Source organism: Vanacampus margaritifer, chromosome 5 (assembly GCF_051991255.1).
Source record: "Vanacampus margaritifer isolate UIUO_Vmar chromosome 5, RoL_Vmar_1.0, whole genome shotgun sequence".
NCBI classification, from domain to species: domain Eukaryota; kingdom Metazoa; phylum Chordata; class Actinopteri; order Syngnathiformes; family Syngnathidae; genus Vanacampus; species Vanacampus margaritifer.
The window spans coordinates 15,812,637-15,837,482 of record NC_135436.1 but is presented as its reverse complement, the minus strand read 5'-3'; the positions used below and the strand labels follow the sequence as shown (position 1 = coordinate 15,837,482).

Below are 24,846 nucleotides of genomic sequence, written 5' to 3'. Positions count from 1 at the left end.
ATTTTGATGTTTGAAAAAATAATACATACTGAAAACTTTAGTAAGATCTGATATTGCAATTCAACAGTATTTTAAATTTGTCTATAGATGATTGTTATTACTCTGAATTCGGAGGGATATTCTCCGTCATCGCGCTATTATTCAACTTCTGGGATATACTATGGCGTTTATTTTGAAAATTATCCTCGGAGCGTTGCACTTTACAGCGCTTTACCGCGCCGCACTCTAAATGGAGGCTGGTTTGACTTGGTCTTTTCAAGTGGAGGCTGGCCCGACCGCAGTTAAGAGCCGGCGCCTCCTCCCATTCTTAGCCATCCTCATTTGAAGTTTTAGCGAAGCCGGCAGACCGGAGCCAACCTGTGTTTGCTCCCCATCTCGGAATCTCCTCCTCCACTAAAACACCGCTCTTTGTCACGGAGGTAAGCGACTCGCACTCAAACTTCAGTTCATCTCAATGTGTCATGGAAACGGTTTAACACCAGATGTTATGATTAGCCTCTCGAATGAGTCTGATTTGATTTGCAAACGCAATTGAACTGAAGCAGGCTACCGACAAAGACACGCGTCACCTCTGCCATGTTTACATTCGCGAACGCGTGAATATTGTAAAGTCGTACTATCTTCGTGTTACCTAACCTGTTTGAGCCAAGGCATTTTCTATTTTACATTAGAAAAAAAAAGTATGGCACACTACTAAACAAAAATGTCACAAAAAGTATAAATACCGAAATAATGTCTCAATTTAATCTCAAATCGACTTGATAAAGTGAAATCTGGCCCTGTTTAATTGAACACAAAACTGATATTCTCACACTTATTCTACTTTATGAATGGCAACAGTTTAGTCATTGAACTTTCTGCCATCTAAAGGAGCAGCAACAAACATAGACTGAGGGCATTGTAATAATTTTGGGACAAATAAAATGAAATTGTATATATATATATATATATATTTTTTTTATTCTTCCTGGTGATCTCTCACGACGCACTAGTGTGCCAAGACACCCTGGTTGGGAATCTTTAATATTACAGTACACAACACAGTTAAAATTACAAAGGAAAAATGTATAAAAACGATGTATAAACACGTAAGTGTGTGTTTGGAAAAGGTCCTAATTTATATGAATTTGTAGCAAAAGAAAGCGGTAGCATGGTGGGGAATGTGTAAAGTTTATTTTTGTTGTTAGTTATAGGTGCTTTATTCACAGACATTCCAGCTTGAACAAAATGTTTCATTACAAAAGTTTACATGGAGGCAACAGAGAAGCAAGTCACGGGATGTAATGCAATACAATCCTCATTCTTAAGATGAATGAACAATTAGAGATCTGTTCATGTGAGTCCTCCGTATACGTACTGATACTTCACAGCATGCGCACGTGTTTTTCCCCCGTAAGAGCAGTCCATAAACAGTTAAGTATGTCAAAGGTTCTGAGATGTTGCTTTGCTGTTGACCAATTGATATCTGTCGCGTTAAAGGGCGCCTGCAGGGTTCAAAATCATCATTCAAAACAGTGTTAAGGAATTGTGCATTGTTCATATTGGACATTCTTAGTCGAAAGTTTTCTTTTATTTAAAGGTGATTAATTGTGCATTTTTTCCCCACAATGTAAAGCAGTTCATATGCTTCATTTAATAACATGTCTGTGGCATGTTTTCATCAAAACAGCCCAAGGATCACACCCACGTTTTGTTACCTTGTTGAAATGAGTTAATTTTTTGAGGGGTGCTCGTTGTGAGCTTTTATACGGAAAGTTGGAGTGGGGGGGGGGGGGTGGGGGGGGATAGTCATTCTGATAAAGAGAATACCTAAAATAAATATTTGAAGACAAAATAACTCAAGCAGTTTAATTTATTTGCAAAGAAGGCATGGACACAGACAAACGAAAACAGCATAGGAGCCAGCACAGCATGGCGCTATTGAGGTTTGACATTAAGGGGTGGTTTCAAGGGAATCTTCCCTTTTCCTTACAAATGCATGCCAATTTTTACACCTTTCCAGGTCGGAACTAGATACCTGGGAGTGGCTCCTTTATAAATTACTTAGCGCAAGTGTGGCTTTCCCATGGTTCACTATTGAGTAACCGAAATACTGAAAAACTGTAAGTCATTCTGTACTATAAAAGATAGAAGAGTCATTTTTGATTATGCTAGCCCTCATAAAGAAGACATCAATTGTATAATATCACTCGTGGAGGCAGGACTTCATCACCAAATCAAATTCCACTTTGGTTATGACTCATTACTAGCAGGCTAAAATCTTAATCTTAGGCTGCTAACTACTAGCTAGCACTACAATGAAGGCTTCTAAGGAGTAAGATTTCCCTGAAAACCTGACTCCCAATCTAAGTCATGGTACCAATTAGATGATAGTCATCTGGCGTGGTCCTGCTTGAGACTGGAAACCACAGAACCAGCTTCCCACGGGTTAAGAGTCGAGTGCGCTAAAAAAATTCTAAAAGCCTGGGTTAGCCTAAAAGCTAACCCATCGGTGAGCACGACTTTTAAGGCTTCCGAAGATTGAAGTTCAACTAACGACACATTTTCAGAAAAAGGCAGCTCACAAATAGTTTACTTGATTGTTTAAATTAATCTTTAATGGTTCCAGAAAAAAACATTTTATCTGTAACATGTTCACATTTAAAAGTAAAGTGTCCCATTTTATACATTATACATTTAGCATGGAGCTTGTGACTGTCTTGACCAGGACAAATGTTTTAAGGGCCATAAATGATTCTTCAATTAATCAACAGTTGATCTATTCAGGTCAGTCACATGCAATATTGGTATAATGCCTTTACGTAACAACAAAAAATAAAATGTTAAAATTTCCATTTCCTTGTACTCCATCACACAGCTGCCTAAATAGATCATTTATGTGCATCTGGTTGCTGTGGAATCTGTCTAGGCCTAATTAGTTGTCATTTCCGTTTTTTGTTTGCTTCAAACACTGCACCCCTCATTTCAGGCATGCATTGTTTTAATATTTCTGCCTCTGAGTATGGCTTCCTGTGTTTACCGAAAATCCACGCCACTCCAAGTGAGCACTGTTGCTTTTCCTTGTTGCATCATAAACGTAACAAGAATCCTGTTTTCAGATTGATATGCCATATTTCATTTTGTTCTTCTTGAGGAAATGTCTTGTAAAAATTCCTATGCTTCGTTTGATAATGCCAATTCAATTTGGAAATCTTCATCACAGCTACGATTTCCTTGTAAAGCACATTGTTGTTGTGCTGGTTGGAGGGAGAACGAATGCAAAATTTTCACTCCATTCTTTTTTTGAACTGCCAATTTCATGGTCCCCTTTTCTTTTAGCAGCAAACTTGGAACACAGCATTTTTTTGTGCAATTTGGCTCCTAGAGGCAAAGTGTCGGTGATATTTAAAAATTGCACTTGCAGCAGTGAACTCAGACAGCCATTATCAGTTGTCTGTTTATAGCTGGCATGGTGACAAATTCCGGCCTGCATGTGGTGACCCAACCAAAACAAACCGTGATGCAAAGCATTTTGCAGTCCTGGCAGGCGCATCATGCGAACCGTGGAGAGCCTTGCCAGTCTTACATAGACAATGAATGGGTTGGTCAACTACACACAGCGCTGTGCAAAGTGAAGCTTTGATGACTACTTGTCTGAGAATGCTCGTGTTGATACCATCTGACCTCGGAAATTAATATTTAAAGAGGTTTTCAAACAAATCTCCATTACCCCTTTATTGGTCCATAATCAATTAACTCTTTTACCGCCAAAAACGTTAAATGACGTTTACTAAAATCTAAATGAATGCCGCCAAAAACGTTAATTGACGTTTACTACGTTTTTTTTTCTCACAATGGGCAGTGGAAGTTGTAGTCTACTCAATGGACTTGTGAAATCACAAACACCCACTAACTATGGCCAGCAGATGGCAGCATTGTTTCTCTTTGCAATGTTCAATTGCAATGAAACATGGCGGATCTTAGGAAATAGAACGTTTTCAAGGATGACGTGAATGATGAAAGCCTTTGTCACATTAAATATAATTCACAGCGCCTCACTGTTGTGCAGAAAATGTATCTTTTCACAAAAAGCTTGTTTTCTCCTTTTCTTTTCAATTTTCGCTCAATGTCACTCAAATTACCTATTTTCAACGAACGGATAAGGTAGAAACATACTTTTTTTAATGAAAGAATGGAACACAATCTTTCATTTGGTATGCAGCATGTTTGTGTAGTTAAAGTACACAATATTCTGTTTTCTTTGAAAGATGAGTTAAAATACTCAAAATCGGTTGGCACTGTTGGGGTTGTTTTTTTGATAACATGTGGCAGTAAAAAAGTTAACTCTTTTATTAGTTTTTATTAGCTTGATGTCATGTTAGGCTTTTTCCAATTAAGGGGTAGAAATGTTGCTTTCTCTGCCAATGGTTTCTGGTAAAAACAAACAAACAAACAAACAAACAAACAAACAAACAAACAAACAAACAAACAAACAAAGAATAATAAGAAACAGGACAAGCATTTTTTCTACTGGCAATTTCTGTGCAAGCGTCAGTAGCAACCTATTTCTGCCCTCCCTGAACCACAAAAAAAGTTCATATTTAGTTATTTTCACCTGAAACCTCATCAAGAAAAGTGTCATGCAAAGATATTGCCATCCTCTTAAAATAATGACCCGAGTCATATTTGACAGTTTCTCCCCCCTCTCCTGAGTATGCTGGCCACCTCTGCTAAAATTGGCTCAGATTCAATTACACCCTTGAAATGCAACTATTAAAATATATAATTAGTATTTGGCTATTAACTAATTAAATAATGTTATTTTTTGTGTTTTCTGGAGAGAAAAAAAACATTTTAACATATGCTGTCATGTGCCTGGCTTTGATTTTGGTCTTTAGAGATACACAGAGATCATAAATAACTTATAGGATTCATGCAAGGCTAATGTAGTGCTCCTCCTTCATGCTGTAATATATTTTTCTTGCTTATAGGCCTACACATTACTCTGTGAGTAAATTGTTCCAGTGCGTGATGCTGCAAGATATTTGCAAATTTCAGTTTGGAAGGATGACCACCTTGGTGATTGTTAAAGAAATGAGTAGGATGTTTCTGTATTTTATAGCAGTGGATTACTGACCTGGTCAGGCCTCCTATCAAGCAGAGAGCTGATGAGAGTGGACATGAGTAATGCATTTTCCACCAGTCTCTCAGCGTTTTTGATATTGTCCTATGGTAATTCATTTTTTTCAACTGATCGCGGTACGAATGCAAGATTAGCAAGGTTGAGTTGAGGCTGAATCTGTTTTGTTGTGTTGATTTTAAATTGAGTGTTTGGAATCATCCAATTAGAGTGAGAAGTAATTGTTTGTTTGATATTATCTTAATGTGATGGAAAAATCTCTCCATGTTCTGAATTTCTATTTCAATGCCAATGTTGTACCGAACGGAATAATGATGTCTTTTCAAAGTTGATGTCTGTCATGTTCGACTTCTTCAGACAGCAAACCACTTGAAAATCAACAGCGCCTCTGCTGATTGCAGCCAATTTTGCACTTTATTTTGATTCATTTTTATTTGGACTAATTTTATTCCTGAGTTAAGACCCAATTAATCAACGGTCGATTACTCAGTCTTATACAATCAACCAATTCATTGACTATAAAGACCATTCCCAGTTTGGGTCCTCTACTTTTGTGGTTATTAATCATTAGTGGTCCATCCAGAAGTTGTGTGAAATGCTTGTGCAAACTGAACAGAATTTTTTTTTTAGACATGTTTTAGTGTGTATTATATGTTCATTGAATTAGCTTCTTTATAGTTTGTGACCATATGTAATTGTCAAATGCAGCGAGGATAGCGGAGTGACGGCCTGAATGTAGGAGTGTTCTCTTCTGAGTGATGCCCTTTAATAAAATGTCACAGGTTCAGCAGGGAGTGCAGACAACCACTCCATGTGTACAGTCTCTGTTTAGCCCCCCAAACAAACAGAAAAACAACAACATTTGTTTCAATTTGGGGACCGACATTGGTTAGTTATGGAAAAGCTAAACAGCCATAGATTGATTTTGGTATATTCTTACATAGCTACCTATATGTCTCATACTTGCTGACTTGCTATGTATTGATTAATGGTAGATTTGACAAATGTATAAAAGAGAAACTTGGGCAAGTACAAACTCTGAATTCCCTAAATCAGAGGTCCCCAACCCTGGTCCTCAGGGACCGGTATCCAGCCTGTTTTCCATGTCTCCCACAGCCAACACAGGTGGAGATCGTTATCAGCCTTCTCCAGAGATTGCTGATTAGCTGATGATATGAATCACCTGTGTTGGCTGTGGGAGGCATGGAAAACAGGCTGGATACCGGTCCCTGAGGACCAGGGTTGGGGACCTCTGCCCTAAATAATGGTTGTTTTTCTTAAAAAAATATATATATATATTTTGTTAGTGTCTAGTACCAGCGATATTTTGAGGCCCATACTAGGTCTGGTAGATCTTCGGGTTTTCGTCTTACACTCTAAAAACAGTAGGGTCTAAAGCAAAGGTGGGCAATCTCGGTCCTTGAGGGCCGGAGTCCTGCAGATTTTGGAGGTTTCTCACTTCCAACACAAGCTGGTTCCAATCATCAGGATCGTTATCTGGCTTATGCAGAGCTTGCTGATGAGCTGATCATATATCAGCTGTGTTGGAGAAGGGCAACGTGCAAAACATGCAGGACTCCGGCCCTCGATGCCCACCTCTGGTCTAAAGTATGGATCAAAAATGGACCGATCCACTTAATGGGTCAATTTGACCCAACTTTCTGGGTTGTTTTATACAAAATGACTAGGGCTGGCTTTAAAATATCGATATCGATATTGCTTTTCATAGCCCAATATCGATTCATAAAACCATAAATGAATGTGCCCAAGGCGAGCATGTACTTGTTCATAACCTTGCGTGTGCCCTTCTGTTATTCAGAGTACCCCAAAAGGAGCCCAGTGCTTACAAAGAAAGGAAACAGCTCAAGCATGAGCTGCTCCGAGGTGCTGATTGCTATAAAATTTAAAAAATGGGCTGCGTTTTAATGCAAGCGGATCGCATCGCAAGTCTCACTCTCGAAAAATACACACATGCAGACAAACACTGTTTAGACAGATGCACTATGGAAAAGCTTTTCTTTTTGCAGTATTTTTAAATGGCTTACCTTAACTGAAATTCCAGAAGAGCCAAAAGTAGACACAATAACTTACACAAGACTACGGACTACTTCTTCTACTTCCATTTGATGGTTGTCAAATACTTTTGGTTCATTAGCGCCCCCTTCTTTAGCATAGCATGACTTTAGCATGACTTCTTCTTCTTTCTTATCACGGTTGGCAGGTGCTTATGGTGCATTACCGCCACATTATTCAACGGAGTGCAGGCATGTGGCAGTAATTAAACTGTACATTAAATGAAAGAAAAAGCAAAAGACTGAACACAAATACCCCCCAAAAGAAGTAAGGGAAGAAATTGGACATAAAAACACAAATTGTGATTATGCACTATGACTGTGTCTCTTATGTCAATTTGTTTTATTTACTTATTAACCACTGGAACCCTAGCATAAAAACCGTCACAGGAATGCGAATGTCGTGATTTTACCCACTTTATTTACATAGCGCTGTAGTTGTAATTGATTTCAATTATTATTGATTGTTTTGATCAGGTCATGTTCAATAAAATATACATAATTCATGTAACTGCATTGGATTCAATTGTAAATTTAAATATTCATATTTTTACTAATGCTCCAAGTAAGAGAAAAAAAAGTTTCTACTATTTGCAACATTGGTACTTCTTTCTGCGAATGTCTTCCAAATCAAAGTAAAATTAGTACTGCATGAAATCAATGTGAATCGAATCGGGCCCTTCTGAATCGAATCAAATTGGAAATCTGAATCAATACCCAGACCTAAAAATGACCCAATTTTTTGACTCAAGTAAAGGATCTGACCAATAGTTATGAGTTGTTGTACACCAAAAGACCAATTTCTTGACTCAAAGTTGGGTCAAATAGACCCAAATAGAGGTTCGGTCCATTTTTGACCCAGAGTTGGGTTTAAATTCTGGAAAAATAGCATATTTGCTAACTTGCTTCATATTGACTGATCACTAATTAGCCTATTGACTACAATAGGTTTGCGGTTCGGTGGATATTTCACGAATGACAACGTCAAAGGACCATCTTCCTGGGATGTGAGAAGACAATTCCAGTCAGATAGTCACAAGAGTTCATGTTTAGTGACAATAATGGACGTCACCTCCCAATTTACAAAACAAAAGGTCTTACTCATTATAATCGTACAGCGGGGATTCAACTCGACGTGTTGCACATGACACATCAGAACCAGATCACACGTGTGCAGGCATGCAAGAAGAGATGTTAGAATGAAAGAGGAGCACAATGAGCTGGGTGAGCGGTGGTGATGCCTTGCTCAAGAGCACCTCGACAGTAGCCACAGAGCAGACTAGCATCTCTCTAACAACTAGTTGCAAATTTATATATATATATATATATATATATATATATATCCACAACGGGACTCTAATTTGGTCTAAGTCCTTATAGCAACAAACTATCAAACTATCGCCATTAATTCGTGAGTTCCCACTCTATCCTGTTTTTGCCCACATGCTGCTAATCAAATGTTGTAAATGTTGATTCAACTCCCTCGATTCGCAAACACTCCCAAAACCTTAAAACCGGAGCAATCCGTCCTGCAGAAATGCAGACTTTTCCATGCAGTCTTGTCGACAGTAACGCGGTTGGTGTATTGTGTTCAATGCTGTAGTGGCATCACTAATTCTGCCCCCTGAGGCATCACATTCACGACTTCACATGACTCCTCTCTAGGATAAAAAAATGCTGAGTTGGGGTGAAGAAGCAGGGCAAGGCTAATAAAACAAGAGAGTCTGAACATTTAAAATAGGTTTTGTGGTTGGCCCGGTCGTCTGTTCTTTACAATCAGTTTTATGTGCTGTGGTTAAAACTTTCTTCTCCAGTCAAGTCATTGCATTTCAGCATTCCTAGCATTTAAAAAAATGATAGCCCTTTTTCTAAACGATACATATTGTGACACGATCTGAAAATTGTGTGGTGGCTTTACTCCTTTAACTGCACTACTTACTCATGTCTACTCCCCTTTGCCTGCTGTAAGATGTTTCTGTTTGTGCTGAGAATAAGAAGTGGGTCACATGCTTGAATTATCCATTTACAGGCTTGCATGCATCAGTGCCAAGAATTTGCACTTGGTGGTAGACTACAGCACAGCAGACACAGTGACCTTTTAGGAGGATGGAGGTTGGAACAGAGCGTGGCGGCATGCAGAAGACTCGACGCACTGACGATGCATCCAGAAAAACACGCCCCTCATCCTGCTCCAGTCTTAAGGTAAGGCAAGTATCATATAGATTTCAATTGAAGATGATATTCGGGGATTTCAATTTAGTGCTCTTTCATTTTGTTTTTGTGTTTGACTTGATAATACCTGGTAAAACTCACTTTTTTTTTACAGCAATGTATGTGGGCTTGAACTTGTTTTCTTTTGAGCAGCTATTGTAAAGCACACTGAATGCCCAATTGGGGATGTTATTCATCATGAAACATAAGCCTCTTTAGAGACGTAACACTAGAGCTGGCATTTATTGGCCTGTGCCTTTTAAACGGAGCTCATCGAAGCAGACTTTAGTATTTTCACACGTGATTATTTTAAGTTCACTGACTTAAAATCAGGGGTGTCCAAATTGTTATCTCCGAGGACCGCATACAGAAAAATATCAAGATGCAAGAGCCACTTTGATTTTTTTTTTTAAACTTTCATTTATCATTGATGGATGCCCACTTTTCAACGAGTGCTACTGCGTTTTCGGGTGAGTGCTTTATGATGCGACTGAGAAGGACCGTCTGTACTGACCCGGATCGACGGACGGAAAACTCCTTCGGTGATCAATCAAGCAATTATATATTGTTTATATAATGTAGTTACTTAGAAAATCTGCTTCGTCAAGGCTTTCTGTTAAAAGTGATAAGGCACATAGTCTTCTTTTTTTTTTTTGTGGCCTGTGGCTCTGTTTCCCACAAGTACAAATCTGCCCCTCCACTGAGCAGCAGCTGGATTCTATCTTCACATTCGGAACCAAAATACATAAATGTGATAATGTTCACAAATCGGACATTGACACTAAGCAGAACATTTTTGTTTCTGAAAATGAATTATCTTGATTTTCAACAGTGCTATGAAGAGGATTTCTATGACTATTTTAGCTGTAAATGTATTTGTATTTTTGTATATCTAGGGAAGTTTATTATTAGTAGTAGTGGCAATCTCCATTACTCATGTACTAACGCTTTTTAAAAAATATAATTGTAGGCCATGTCAAAAGTTATTATTAATGTCTACTGTGGGCCGCTAAAAAATAGTTGATGGGCCACAGATGGTCCCCGAGCCATAGTTTTGACACAATGAAGACATTTTGTTTAGGTATCAACATTTAATCATCTTTTTTTCTTCTTCTTGGCTTTTCATGCTTACATCATTCTATTGTCGTCCATCCATCTGCCTCACAAATTTTGCTCCATAGTCCTCCTCAGAAGAAAGCGCAGAAATAAGGCAGAGCACAGCATGAATGTGGTGTTGTTTTGATCAGACCACCCCAGGCTTTTCCATCTCACTCTTGCCTTTCCTTCTACGTCAAACAAAGTTTAAAAAATAAGCTGAAAGTCTTCTTTCAACACAAATAACTTCAACAACAACTTCAAATAAGATCAAACCCTCTTGTTGCTTCTCCCGCAGATGAAAGTGACGTGAGACAATGATGTTCAAAGCAGCTTATCATAATACAGGCTGAGTCTCTGCATAGACTTGATTTCTTCTCGGAATTGTTTAGTTTTGGGTGGGACGTGGCACAATCTCCTGCAACTCTAATCCTACCCTTTTGTTACCCACTTTTTTGTTTATTGTACCAATATGACCAAAGATTGGCTGACATCATACCTAAACAAAAGTCTCTTGAGAATGGGGTTCATTTCACTCTGCAACACTGCATACAAATTTAACTTAAAGTAAACCGTGAAATATGACTTTTGAAAGATTGGAATGGAATTAATCAAACACGTATAAAAGATCAGCATTTTATCTGAATAAACTGTAGACATGCTGTTGGGGGGGGCGTCATTCATTCTGGAACAAACAATCTCATTGTGGGCCATAACATGACTGAATTCTCTGACTGGAGGAAAGCTGCTGTAAATTTTACAGCTTGTTTACCCTGCATGCAAGTTAAGGGGATTGCTATCACCCTTTGTGTTTGTGCGAACAATCATTTAAGAGCCAGTTTGTACATAATTCTGCTAATTAAGGTTGTTACAATCTAGTGGTGATTATATGATTATATGCGGTTCAACAGCTTCGTTTGTCTCAATTCACAAAATGTGCTAAGTAGCCGTGAATGTCACATACCAATTAGCAATTTAGTTTGATTACATTTCTAGTTGGCTTACCCACCACTGATGGGTTGAGAGGACTGTACGCTATTTTTAATTTGCTGTGAGTACATGTCTTAATATTGGAGTTACAGTACTCGCATATGATTTTGTTTGATATTTTGCCTGCAATATCGATAATATCACAACACGGGGATTCTGTAATCTAGAACAACTACATCTACAGTGCATCTCAAAATCAGTTTAACTGAAAAATAAACTTTTTTTTTCTCAAACATATTTTTTTTTATTGAATATGATAACAATTATTTTACTATAACACTGATAGTGTATTTTCAAATGGAACAAAACTGTCAAAATTGCCATAAACGCATGAGGTGTGCAACGAAAATACACACCCTTCCCACAAGGATTACAATAACCGGCAGTATAATCATTTCTGATTTTAATGACCACGCCATCTTCAACATAGACCTTGAAAGACATCTGTTTGTAGAGGTCACTGTTTGTGAAATGGGACACATCTTTTTCTCACATCACTGCCCCATTTGTTATGGTAAAAAAAAACTGTGACCAAGGTCCAAACCAGTATGAGCGGACAAATGACACAAATATATTCACCAATTTTGATCAGTTTGTTGAATATTTTGTCAGTTTACTTCAACAACAAGATGTATAGCTAGCGTAGCAGTCTGATATAAATGACCTGAAAGCAACAACCGAGGAAATATAATACAGTAGAGGCTAAATGTAAAAAGTACTTTTATATAGTTAGCCGTTAATGTTTTGATTATGTTTTATTTATTTTATTTTCATTTTATTTAGTTAACGTCAATGGTGTCATGAAAGAAATGCGTGTTGGCTAATGAGCGCAGCTAGCTAGCATTAGTCTGTCCATCACTTTAACCGAATGGCTAACTAGGTGTATGATAACAACATAACCAGAAGTTCTTGACGTTTTGACTTCACAAAATTCATATAAATGAATTAAACTTACCAGGTTGGATGAGATTTTTTTTAGTGTGAATATTTCTGTTACCTCATCTAATATATATATATATATATATATATTTTTTTTTTTACTTTCCTCTCCACCATATACAGCACACACAACAATAACACCAAAGACACGTGTGGCTCTGTAATGGAAGTAAACAACACACAAGTGTTGTATCTGCATGTATTATACAGTAAAAAAAAATAAAAAGTTAAACATTATACGAGTGACATTAACAAGTAAATCTCGAACTACCTGAGAATATAACGACTGTATAACAAGTTATCAAAGAGCAACAGCAAAGAGTATAATACACCAAAGTCAGATAACCACTACATATTTGTAGTGCGTCTAAAAATAGCAACAGTCCGCACCTTGATGAGTCATGAAAGTTATATTTAAATGGGAGTCAGCACCAACCTGACACCATTTAAAGTGCCTCTGATTCACTCCCCAAAATGTTGTTACCAAGATGTTTGGGTGCCTTTTCCCTCACATTTGGTTTTGCGCTAACACTGACGAGTATTTGTAACTGTGCATAATTCGCTTAGTTACAGCTGGCCTGAAAACATGATGCCGGTTCATCATGCTTTACTGCATTGTATTTTTTATTTTTTTTGTGTGATGGTGTTGTCTTTGTGTTGAAGATATCTTTGGAATTACTGTATGGCCAAACAATGCAACCTTGAGTTCAGTGGAGCATTTTACATTTTCCCACAACAGTTTTTTTCTTTGTAAGATAAGGCCCAGACATACAGTATGAAGAAGACAGGAGATTCAATGTTACTGTCTTCATTTTGGCAGCCTCCCTGACTCCCTGAGTTTTGGTCTTGTCTTTTTTTTTTTTTTTAATTATCAATTTTTCATACTTCGCTATGTTAGGTGGTGTATTTAATTCATTGGAAATCCTTTTGTACACTTCTCCTGATTTATACAAGGCTCAAAATAAGCATTTTTTTTTTTTAATTTTGCACCTCATCAATTGAAATAGCAAAACGGACAATTACTGATTTTTAAGTTTTTCCAATAAATGGACCGCTTAACTATTTTTTTCCCCACTCATTTGAGCACAGTTGTTATTTGTATTCACTTAATGTAAACAAGAGTTCAGCTGTATGCAAGGGCCTTTGACTTGAATCTAATTTGACGTTATCCATTTGCATTCCCCTCACAGATGTTTCTGGTGGCTCTGTCCTTCGCCTATTTCGCAAAGGCTCTGTCGGGGAGCTACATGAAGAGCACGATAACTCAGCTGGAGAGACGCTTTGACATTCCCAGTTACCTAATAGGAATCATTGACGGAAGCTTTGAAATTGGTGAGTAGGTGTGCATGTCATCACTTTTATGTCGATGTTGTTTACACCCCCCCACACACACTTTTCGTCTTTGGAAAAAAATCAATGGGTCACAAAGTTATTTCAGGTACTGAGAAAGGATTTTCAGGCTAATGTTGAACAAGGACAAACACTGCTCTTTGTATCCGTGGTGAACTAGAAATGTTGTCATTTGTTGTCCTGTCAAGCTTGTTGTACTTCACTATGTGTGTACAACATTGCCCATTTATTAAAAAGTCTGCATCAGATGTCATTACTATCAAGTTTACAGACCCATGGGGAACTACTTGCATGGTATCTTAGAAATGATATGGCCTACTTTCAGGCATTTCTCACACGGAGTTACAATTTTTGGCAGGAGGCAAAGAGTAAAATAAACAATATAAATACTCAGGCTACTACTGCTTCAATCCATAGGTATGGATGGCATGCACACAGTCAGAGACTTTGTGCAGAAGTGGGTTTAGGCTGCTGTACTTCTTCCGTATTTCCTTATCTGCAAGCTCTTCAGACCTCCATCCTATATCGGAATCTCTCTTAGATTCTCAAAAACAATGACTGCATGGTGCATGAAAGGTTTGCTCATGAAGTATTGAATTCAGGTTTCACCAATCTTGCTCCTCGAGGTTCAGAGTCTTGTAGGTTTTAGATGTTTTCGTCATCCAACACAGGGCTGCATTGGAGGATAGTCGGAAGTCAGACTTTTCCGACTTCAAACCAGGAAGTGTGTGCTTGAATTCGGAAATTCCACTTGCGAAGTCGGGGGGAAAAAAAGTTCCCCCGACTTCTTCAACGGACTACAATGTGACGTCACTACAATGGCGACCCCTTTGGAAGCACAGACTGTGAATGGTAAAACACAATTTACTCGAGTATAAAACTAGGTAGCTTTCTTCATTCATAAATACTCGACATAACTTTACGTAACACAACGTACGTGATTAGTATGCCACTATCTCCCTGCATGAAATTATACGGTGAACTACGGAACTGTATGAAATGCTTATGAAATCAGATCAAAACAATAAATGAAGCAAAATTGCGAGAAGGCAAGTTTGCTGGAGGTCAAAATAAGTTTTGAGGACCAAAATTTAAATATATATATTTTTTATCACTATCTGCAATTTTGGTTTGCCTTGAACGCTTTCAGGTCGAAACTGGGAAAAAACAACTCAGATATATCCGACTTCCGACCATCCTCGAATGCAGCATAAGCTCACCAGCAAGCTCTGCAAATGTCTGATAACGATCCTGATCTTTAGAATCAGGTGTGTTGGAGGACTGAAGCATCTAAAACCTGCAGGACTCCGGCCCTCAAGGACTGGGACTGGGAATGCCTAATCTAATTCCTTATCTATTAGGACCGAGGCACTCGCGAGACAGAACAGTCTGATTTGGTCAGTCTTAAATAAGAAATTTGTTTGACTGAGAGGATAAAACATAGAAGATGAGCATCCTTAGATACTGTAAGTGTCCAGAAGACTGAACCACTGGAAATTTGGATTTTGGTATAGACTGAGAAATCGCCAACTGAAAAAAGTCAACACTCGGTTGGTTCAAGACCAAAACATGCACCAAATAGAAAAAAAAATGCAAATGCTAGTCATTTACATTATAAACGTTAGTTAAAACTCTTCGCTCCAGCTCCAACTATTCTCTCAAATGTATTAATGAGGAGAGGCTTAAAATGGCAGATTTTCGGGTACCGACCAAAAACAAATGTAGGCCTACTTTGAAGTTCCTAATTATGAATCAGCTGTGTCCTCCGATGAATAACAATGAAGATACCGTACAACTTCACAGTAAAGCAGAGAAGCTCCTCTGTGCATTTGTGGACAGAGATTGACAAGAACAGACAATTCGTGAACAGTATTTCAAACAACAAGAAATTGCAATTAACAAAAAGGACACAAAGTAAAAAAAAAACTGAAGTATTGTGTTGACCAAAGAAGGACTGAGCAGGGATCCAGTTAGCTAGTAAACAAATGGATCAAAGCAGGACTGGTGAGGAATACAGAAACCGGAAGACAAACATTAGGAGCAAACATGAAACAAAGGATGAGCTTCCAGCAACAAAGTTGTTTGTTCCCATTATTTTCACCGCACTTGTCCTGTACATGGTTGAAGCTGGAGCTTTTAAATGAGTTGACTGGTTGCTGGACCATATTAGCATTTCCAGTAAAAAGGACGACGTGATGGTGTTGATGACTTGTAGTGTATGTTCTGTGGTGGACGCAAGGTTTCTGGGTCAGTTGCAGTACCATATGCTGTAGGTTTGGAATATTACAGAATCAGATCAATTAATCCAAATTTAAAATGTTGGTGTTTTATGGATGCTGGAATGGATTCATGGTATTTCCATTCATTTTGTTGGGAACTATAATTTGAGATACAATATTCTGAGTTATGAGCGCGATCAAAGATCGAATTCATCTTGTTAGCCAAGGCACCACTGTAATACGCTGCATTCATTGAAAACTTGAGAAGGTCACCTGCAGCATCCTGAAGCTGAATTACATAAATGTAGTTCATTTTCTCCTGTGAAAGATATTCACATGTGGTCAAGGCAACCAGCTACATCTATAGGATTGTTGCCAGGGAAACACTGTGACAGGAAGGGCAACATGAATACCAAGAGGAAATGAAGGTACAACTGTTAAGAACAGAGCACAGTGGGAAAGCATTATAGAAGATGAAAGAGTGGGCTTATCCAACCATCCATTTTTATATACGTACAGTGGACCCCCACATACAGTATCTATGGTTTGACATTCACAAATTCATCTGTTCATAGATTATAATTTTTTTATCTACCCATTTTACTCATTTTATTGTCTTTGATGGAGACAATGAACGGTAACTGTTGGTCATAATTGTAATCAGTTTTAGGGGAGCATGAGTTATTGACAAATATTTGCTATTTTGTCCCGGACTGTACCGCATATCCTGATCAGGGGTGCGGAGAGCTGGAGCCTTTCCCAGCTGACTTTGAGCAAAAAGGTGAACTACAGACTGGACTGACCCGAGTGGGATTAGGATATTGTTAATCACAGCACTTGATCTGGCTGGCCCTGATGCTGTATAATTAATATATGCCACATGAAATCATGCTAAGAATCTTAAAGACCCGCTGTAATTTGTTTGAAACCCTGCAATCCCCTTCAAAAGGAACCATACAGTAAATCCTTCGGCATGGTTGTTGACTACAGAGTTAAAAAGGCTAGACTTTGTACAATTTGCTGACATTATGCAAATCCACCCTATAAAAAGACACATATGTACACACACCAGAAGTTGTCTTATTCACATTCATCAAAAAGTTAGCATTTATGGCCAAGCTTTATTGCTCCTCATCCTTATTGGGTATTATATTAAATATATATGTAATTAGAAGATGTATGTCATTATTTTAATGCCGATTGATTTTGCTTTCCTGCTGTTCAAATTTGTGTATCCCATAAAGTCTCTAATGTTTCATCTCTTCTGACAGGTAACCTGTTAGTCATAGCCTTTGTCAGTTACTTTGGTGCCAAGCTCCATCGGCCAAAGATCATTGCCATGGGTTGTGTGTTGATGTCAATTGGTACCTTCATCATTGCTCTGCCCCACTTCATCATCGGGCGGTTAGTAAAAAAAACTCAACTTTGATTTTTAATAAACAGACTAATGGAAATCTATCACTTGTTTTTTTCCTCAAATCTAACCTTTGTGTACAGTTATGAATATGAATCATCAGCGCAGTGGGTTGTGAATTCAAGCCTTACCCCGTCCCCGTGTTCACTGGGCTCCGCAGCTGACCTCAGCCAAGATAGTAAATTACCCGAAGTGCCAGTGACAGGTAGGCTTCTGCTCAGATAAACACACTCAGATGCACGCACTGGTACCGTCATGTAATAATCTTCTCCAGATTGTGAAGGAGATTCCAACCTGTCCATGTGGATATATGTGCTCCTGGGAAATGTCCTACGAGGGATTGGCGAGACCCCTGTTCAACCCCTTGGAATCTCCTACATAGATGACTTTGCTAGTGAGGAGAATGCTGCTTTATATGTGGGTAAGAAAAACATTTTCAGTATCTATCTATCTACGTATCTATCGGTCAGTCGGTCGGTCAATTATTTGTGTGTATTATTCAGCGCCGTCTTGTGGTCAACTAATCATTCCGTTATAAAACCCACTCATTTCAATAATATGGAAAATAAATATAAATGTTCTATCACACCCATGTACATTTTTAAATATACTTGTAGGTCTAGTAATCACTAATTATATTACATAGGTCGCGCCGTGCCTAAAGCAGGCTGACATGTTTTGCCGCCATCTTTCTGCTACGGATACCCCAAGGAGAACTTTGTGAACGTAGTTAGCCTCTGGTGGTGTTTGCAGCTATTGTCGGACTTAATGGGTCAATCACCGCTTACCTTACACACCAGGGGTCTGGAGTTGGTTATCCCGTGAGTCAGGCTTGTCACCCTCTGCTTTGCTTTCGCAAGCTTTTGCTAGTTTCTCACCCTAGCTGCTCTCGTTAGCCGCACCAGCGAGGTCTTGCTAGCTCCCGGTACTCTTTGCTGGCTGCTCCTGCTGCATGCTCGCTTGCTTACCGCAAATGATAATTGGTACCGCTAGTAATTGGTGGTAGGCTTGTGAAGTGTTGTCTCTTTAAGGCACTGTAGTACACGTGCTTCAAAATTGTTGCGTTCTTGTATTAGTTCACCATTAGATGGCACTAAATAATACACACTGTCTGTTTAAAGCGAGCTAATAACAGCTAAATGCTAATCTGTTGCTGTATCCAGTTATTCATTAGCGCCCTAGAGACAATTATGTTATATACCATACTGTACTATCAGAATAATGCACACAAAATATTTTTAGTAGTAGTAGTAATAATAATAATAACTTATTGACAATTGCGAGTTTATGTCAAATGTCAAAATAGCGGTCAACTTGGTGAAAGGAAGCTCTCCGCTCATTGAAAAACATTGGACTTTGGATTGTTGTAAATTGATTTCTGATGAGTTTGATTTCAAAATGTGATTAAATGCCATTGACTACTATAACAATCTGCCTGGTTTGTATGCTAGTCATAGGCAAAAGCAATACAATATGCCATTTGTTTACAACGTGTAAAGGAAGCATTTGCGTTGCGGAAAAATGAGAAATGGCTGGATTTTTGGAATTGTCAATATAATGCTTCTCAAGGGACCCAAGGTACATATCTATGAATTACCCGTGTTAAACCAAAACAGTATGACTTAACAGTTGTAACAGAACTTAGTCCCTCATTAACAACACAACATTTCACCATTAAATTGCCCCCGTATACGGTAAATGATGGATGGTGTGGATGGTTTTTGCATATGTTCATCTTCTTTAACAATATCTGTCTTTTAATTTGAGTGTGTTTTTGGTGTTCTAGGCTGTGTACAGACCATCTCTGTGGTGGGGCCCGTCTTCGGCTACCTGTTGGGCTCCTTATGTGCAAAGATTTATGTGGATATTGGATTTGTAAAACTGGGTAAGTTAGTATAGTTTCATATTTCTAAGTTAGAGAGGACAACTATCAGTTAGGTTTTATGAAAACTTTCACAGCAGGTTCAAACTCAATTTGATTAATGAAAAGTGAGCTTCTGTCAGGCTTTCAAAGATTGTAACTAAAGAGCTCCTTCTTGAAACTGAGGCACGATGTTATCAATACAGCAAGTGCAGCAGATGTAGGTGAGTGGGAGTCAGGACAGATGTTCAGGATTAGCATCAGTTGGTTAATGAACCAGAGCAGCTTTCAATCAAATAGAGTGCTGCAGAGGGAGTGGACGTGAGAATACGGGCTATGTTACATCAAAAACAAGACTGTAGTCCATACTAATAAGAATGTTGGTCTTTATATGAATTACTAATTGGGTATTCCATTCAGAATCTTTCATGTCACAGAAGTTCAAAAAGACAACTTCCCCCCAGTATTTGTTCTCTGTATTAACAACTTCATTAGGGTAAAGGTGGTCATCAAGAAAGAAACAAAAATAAAGTTGGAATTTTTGCGAGAATCAAATTTTAATTTTATGAGAAATAAAGTAGAACGTATAAAGAAGTAACCAAATCCTAGTGGTGGAGATCCTAGAAATATCCATGGTGATTATAAATAATTTTTTGCTCTATTTGCCACAACACAGAAACCATCACAATCACCCCAGCAGATTTCCGCTGGGTTGGAGCCTGGTGGTTAGGCTACCTCATAGCTGGCGTCATCACCCTACTTTCTGCCATTCCTTTCTGGTTTCTACCACGCTCGTTGCCCGTTCCAGGCTCACAAACCCCGGAAAAGCCAGAGCAGACAAGTTTTATTAAAAACTCCGCCCCCATCAAACACAAGTATCCAGTGGAGGAGCACACCAGTTTCATAGAGATGGCCAAAGGTGAGCATGGCTAAGAGTATGCTGTATATCTTTGGTTTTCTTCAAAAAAAAAAAAAAGTTCTATTGTGAAGTCCAATTAAGTTTAAGCTTTTTAAATCTATTGTTTATGCATTGTTGTCTTCATAGGAGCCATCAATGAATGTGCCTCCACTTTTCTAAACATGTCATTCTGATTAGTATTGCATTTGTAGAATATGAGTTAAGCAGCAAAATACACCCGTTTTTATCCATCTCAGGGGGCGGCCATTTTGTCATTTGTTGTTGACTGAAAATTACATAACAATTGCTCAGGCTTCAGGCATCGATCAATCGCAGTTCATCTGTTTTCTGAAGCGGAGCCGTGATTGGTCGTTACCTGAGCAACTGTGATGTCATTGTCAGCAAGTGACAAAATGGCCACACCTTGAGATGGATACAAATGAGTGGATTTTGCTACTCAATTCATATTCCATAAATGCATTATTTAGCAGTGGGGTCGACTTACCCTTTACTATACTTTGTTCATATTCATATCTTTTCACAGATTTTATCCCAACCTTACGGACCCTGTTGGACCACCCTGTTTATTTGATCTACTTGTGTGTGACAATCATCCAGCTCAACTCGCTTATTGGCATGGTCACCTACAAACCCAAATACATCGAGCAGCACTTTCGGCAATCCGCCTCAAAGGCCAACTTTCTAATGGGTATGTATGAATGATTTGTGTATAACAGCCTGAAAGATCATCGACGCAATAGGCACAGGTTCAATATCAATACAGGTATTAAATAGCTCTCGTTCAATTAGCCTTTATGTGACCGTGATGCCATTTGAGCTTATAATTCTGTTTTGCTCCCAAATCTTAGGTGTGATTAATATCCCCGCGGTTGCACTTGGGATTTTTTCTGGAGGCCTCCTGATGAAGAAAATGAAGCTGAACATAATGGGAGCAGCCAAGTTTGCTTTTGTTACGTCATTCCTCGGTTACGTCCTTTCATTGTTCTTCTTTGTGATGAGCTGTGAGAATGCCAAAATAGCCGGAGTGACACTTCCATACGACAGGTAGGTTGTTCAATCAGACAAAATGGCCTCTCACATGCAAAATCTAACATGTGCACAAATCTTTACCTACACTATTCACTGAGCACAATCCGTTCTAGGATGCGGGACGGTCTTTAATTTGTTTGTCCGAAAAGTATAAAAAATAATAAATGCAGTTTAATTAACCAATTTTTAAGGGAAAAAAAAACAACAAAATTAATGCAATAAATTTAACTCTTGATAATGTAAACGTAAACCTTTGCCCACCCCTGGACTAGCGACTTGCGTCAAATCTCATATTGTACAACTTTAGAAGGTTTCTGGCTGTGTAAATCACAAACCGTATTTAGTAGCATATTCTCTTGTTCTCTTTCTTCCAGCGTGGAGGGCATATTTTATGACAAGCACTCTGTTTTCACCACCTGCAACTCCAACTGTTTTTGTTCAGCAAATAACTGGGACCCAGTCTGTGGAGGGAATGGCGTCACATATGTTTCTCCCTGTCTTGCTGGCTGTACCGTCTCCACCGGCTCAGGGAAAAACACAGTAAGTAAAGCTGTATAAAGTCAAAAGCGGGACGACTTCAAAAGGCATGTTTGCACTACAAAGGAAATTTGAGTAGCCTACTGTATAAATTGCAGTTTAATTTCCTGGTGTATACGACCAGGACTCCTAAATGTTTTCAAATCAAGAACTAGATTACAAATTTCATAAATTATCTCTGGAGGAGCTGGTTGAGGTGGCTTGGGCATCTGGTTTGGATGCCTCCCTGGAGAGGTGTTCCGGGCATGTCTCACGGGCGGGAGGCCCCGGGGTCGACGCAGGACACGCTGGAGAGACTATGTCTCTCGGCTGGCCTGGGAACACCTTGGGATCCCGCTGGAGGAGCTGGTTGAAGTGGCTGGGAGAAGGAAGTCTGGGATTCCCTCCTAAAGCTGCTGCCCCCGCAACCCGACTCCGGACAAGCGGTAGTAAATGGATGGATGGATATCTTCTGACATCTTATAGTGCCTCAATATTGACAACACAACAAACTGCTCAAAAATAATTAATTAATAAAAAATTGTTTTCGAAGTATCAGGTGCTCATAGAGGCTGCCGATACCTGCCACCAATACTTAAGGGGGGAAATAAAAAACACGGAAAAAATCGGAGTAAGTCCTCACCAGCAGTAGTATCGGCGTCCCGTTATCAACATCACAAAGAACGGCCTTTGTGTTCACAGTTCTAAATGTTTTTTTTAATATATATATAAAATAGTTACCAGAAATTTGATCAGAAAAGTCAATAGATACAGCGATAATATCTCACTGCCGACATGCGTACACACATACAGTACATATATACATGCTTTACATTTGATTTTGACTTCATAAAGACTACACCAAGGGCCAGATGTGACCCACAGGACCAACATTGCCCAGATGTTTTGTATTTTTTTAATGTTTCAACTATCCCAAAGACGTATTTATACGTTTTTTTGTTTTTGTTTTTATTGCTCGAGCATACAGAAGGCTTTGATGCAGCCTCTCAACTGAAGAGAATGTTTGAACAAATGGTAGTTTTTTACAAAAACGGCCAGCAGGTGGCAGCAGAATAGAAGAGATCAACCAAGGCCATGTTGAAAGCAAGCTGATTTCCCCACAATTCTAAGCAGATTTGTTAATAATGATGAAACTTAGCTATATTCTAATGCTAATTGCTGCAAAACGGAAACAGATAAAAATATATATGTTTTCCTGATGAAAGAAGAGACTCCAATCTTTCTTTTGGTAGGTTCCATGTTTTTATAGCAATAGAACACAATATTCTGTGGGCCTTGCAAAATCTGTCAAAATCCAGTAAAACAGCCAGGAGCGAAGGGGGTTGCTTCAGTGAAAATGGCTGCGAGTGAATGAGTTAAGAACCTGTTCAAAATTGTTACTGTATGTGAACCCCTCCACATAACCATCACTGTGTCACGCCAACTTAATCACACTAGCAGTTGGATAGCATATCCACATGACCAATTTAAAGCAGTAACAATAGAACTGCTGTTCTTCATCTTGTCATCTAGAGCATGCTAGACGTAGTTAATGAGTGCATACGGGCATGTGGCGCCCATACATACCACTGAGCCACATGTCTCTATATGTAAAGTCTCTTAAGTGATTTTGTCCTCGACAAATCTCTCATCAGTCGATGTCTGTTTTTTTGTCATTATTCCCGTACACGCACGTTTGTCCAGGTCTTCTCGAACTGCAGCTGTGTGGGTGCGGCCGCTAACTTGACAGCCAATACGGGTCAGTGCCACGATAAGGACGACTGTGACAGGATGTTCCCGTACTTCTTGGCCCTCTCCGTCATCACATCCTTCATCATCTCGCTGGGTGGAACGCCAGGATACATGCTTCTCATCAGGTCAGCTCATAAAAAAAAATAAAAAAATAAAAGATTTCATGCCTCGCTTGCTTTGATCGTCAAAGTTTAGAGATAAGTGAGCAGATCAAACTTTTCCATACATAATGCATGATTTTGATACCACATGATTAAATGGTATTTTGTCGTACTTTGTATGTGAATATGGGGACTTTTGCTAGAGGCAATTGACGGGCTATTTATAGTTTTAGTGTCATTTGCAGTTTCTGTGTAGCCTAAAATCTTAAAATCCCATCTGCCAACTTTTTCAAACAAGACTCTTTCCAGTCACATGATCGATATTAAATCTTGAAAGACACGTTTGTGCTCCTCACAAATTAGATCAGAGAGACTGTTGTGACGCTGGTGCCAGAGTTCAAACGATTGAATTTCCATTCCTAACACTGGGCAGCCTGGTGGGCCACTGGTTAGCATATCCGTTTAGGGGTGGTGGGTTCAAATCTAGGCTCCAACCTTCACTTTCCTCACACACACTAAAAACATGCACGGTAGTTGAATTGACGACTCTAGATTGTCCTGCGACAATATTAACTAACTATATTAACGGTGTTCTCCTGAAATGCACCACAATGCTAAATCAAGCGCTACATATTGTGATGAACGGGCTTTGCGTGTGAATCACCTGTCCCCGTAAATCCGTATTTCAACTTAGACTTAGGTCTCGAGCGAATGCATCTTTCTTTTTCTCCTTGGTCATAGTCTCTTGTTGTCCCACTCTGTCCCCCCCCCCCCCCCCCCACTCATTTAGCTAGATTATGAAATTTAATATTAGCATTAGCGACCAAGATAATTAGCATGTTGGCATCAGGGTTGGGAAGTTTACTTTTAAAATGTAATCCATTACAGTTGCAAGTTATCTGCTGAAAAATGTAGTTAGTAACATAATCCAAGTACCATAATATTAAAGTAATATAACTAACTGGATTACTTTTGGACTACTCCAATATTGAGTATGCTCATGAAGACAAAATACAAATAAATATCACCACAATATACATTCTATACAATGTGCCCGTGGGACCCGGGCAGCCTACAAATAGCAAAAATCCTTGTGTAATTAAAAAGCATGTAGGCTATTGATTGATTGATTGAAGGCCATATGCTGTTTTCGAACTGTCACTGAAAGCAACCACACCTCACAGATAGGCAGACAGACAGACAGAATGATTTTTAAATAGTGAATTGGTGGGAGGAAGATTTGTTTGGAAGGTGTAACT

The 24,846-nt window shown here is 38.9% G+C and overlaps 1 protein-coding gene across 2 annotated transcripts in view; it reads left to right on the top strand.

Annotated features, from left to right (window-relative positions):
• Nucleotides 1-287: 287 nt before the first annotated feature.
• Nucleotides 288-24,846, top strand: part of slco1c1 (solute carrier organic anion transporter family, member 1C1) — a 32,400-nt gene continuing 7,841 nt past the window's right edge. Inside the window, exons 1-12 of one of the 2 annotated variants that reach the window (XM_077565505.1) lie at nucleotides 288-419; nucleotides 9,221-9,393; nucleotides 13,617-13,758; nucleotides 17,267-17,399; nucleotides 17,493-17,614; nucleotides 17,684-17,830; nucleotides 19,196-19,294; nucleotides 19,947-20,189; nucleotides 20,713-20,877; nucleotides 21,038-21,233; nucleotides 21,593-21,758; nucleotides 23,439-23,611. In XM_077565505.1, the coding sequence (XP_077421631.1) occupies nucleotides 9,298-9,393; nucleotides 13,617-13,758; nucleotides 17,267-17,399; nucleotides 17,493-17,614; nucleotides 17,684-17,830; nucleotides 19,196-19,294; nucleotides 19,947-20,189; nucleotides 20,713-20,877; nucleotides 21,038-21,233; nucleotides 21,593-21,758; nucleotides 23,439-23,611 (1,682 nt within the window). In that variant the 5' untranslated portion in view covers nucleotides 288-419; nucleotides 9,221-9,297. Of the gene's footprint in view, nucleotides 420-4,026; nucleotides 4,144-9,220; nucleotides 9,394-13,616; nucleotides 13,759-17,266; nucleotides 17,400-17,492; nucleotides 17,615-17,683; nucleotides 17,831-19,195; nucleotides 19,295-19,946; nucleotides 20,190-20,712; nucleotides 20,878-21,037; nucleotides 21,234-21,592; nucleotides 21,759-23,438; nucleotides 23,612-24,846 lie in introns of those variants that run through there. The other variant, XM_077565506.1, reaches the window with a different exon arrangement.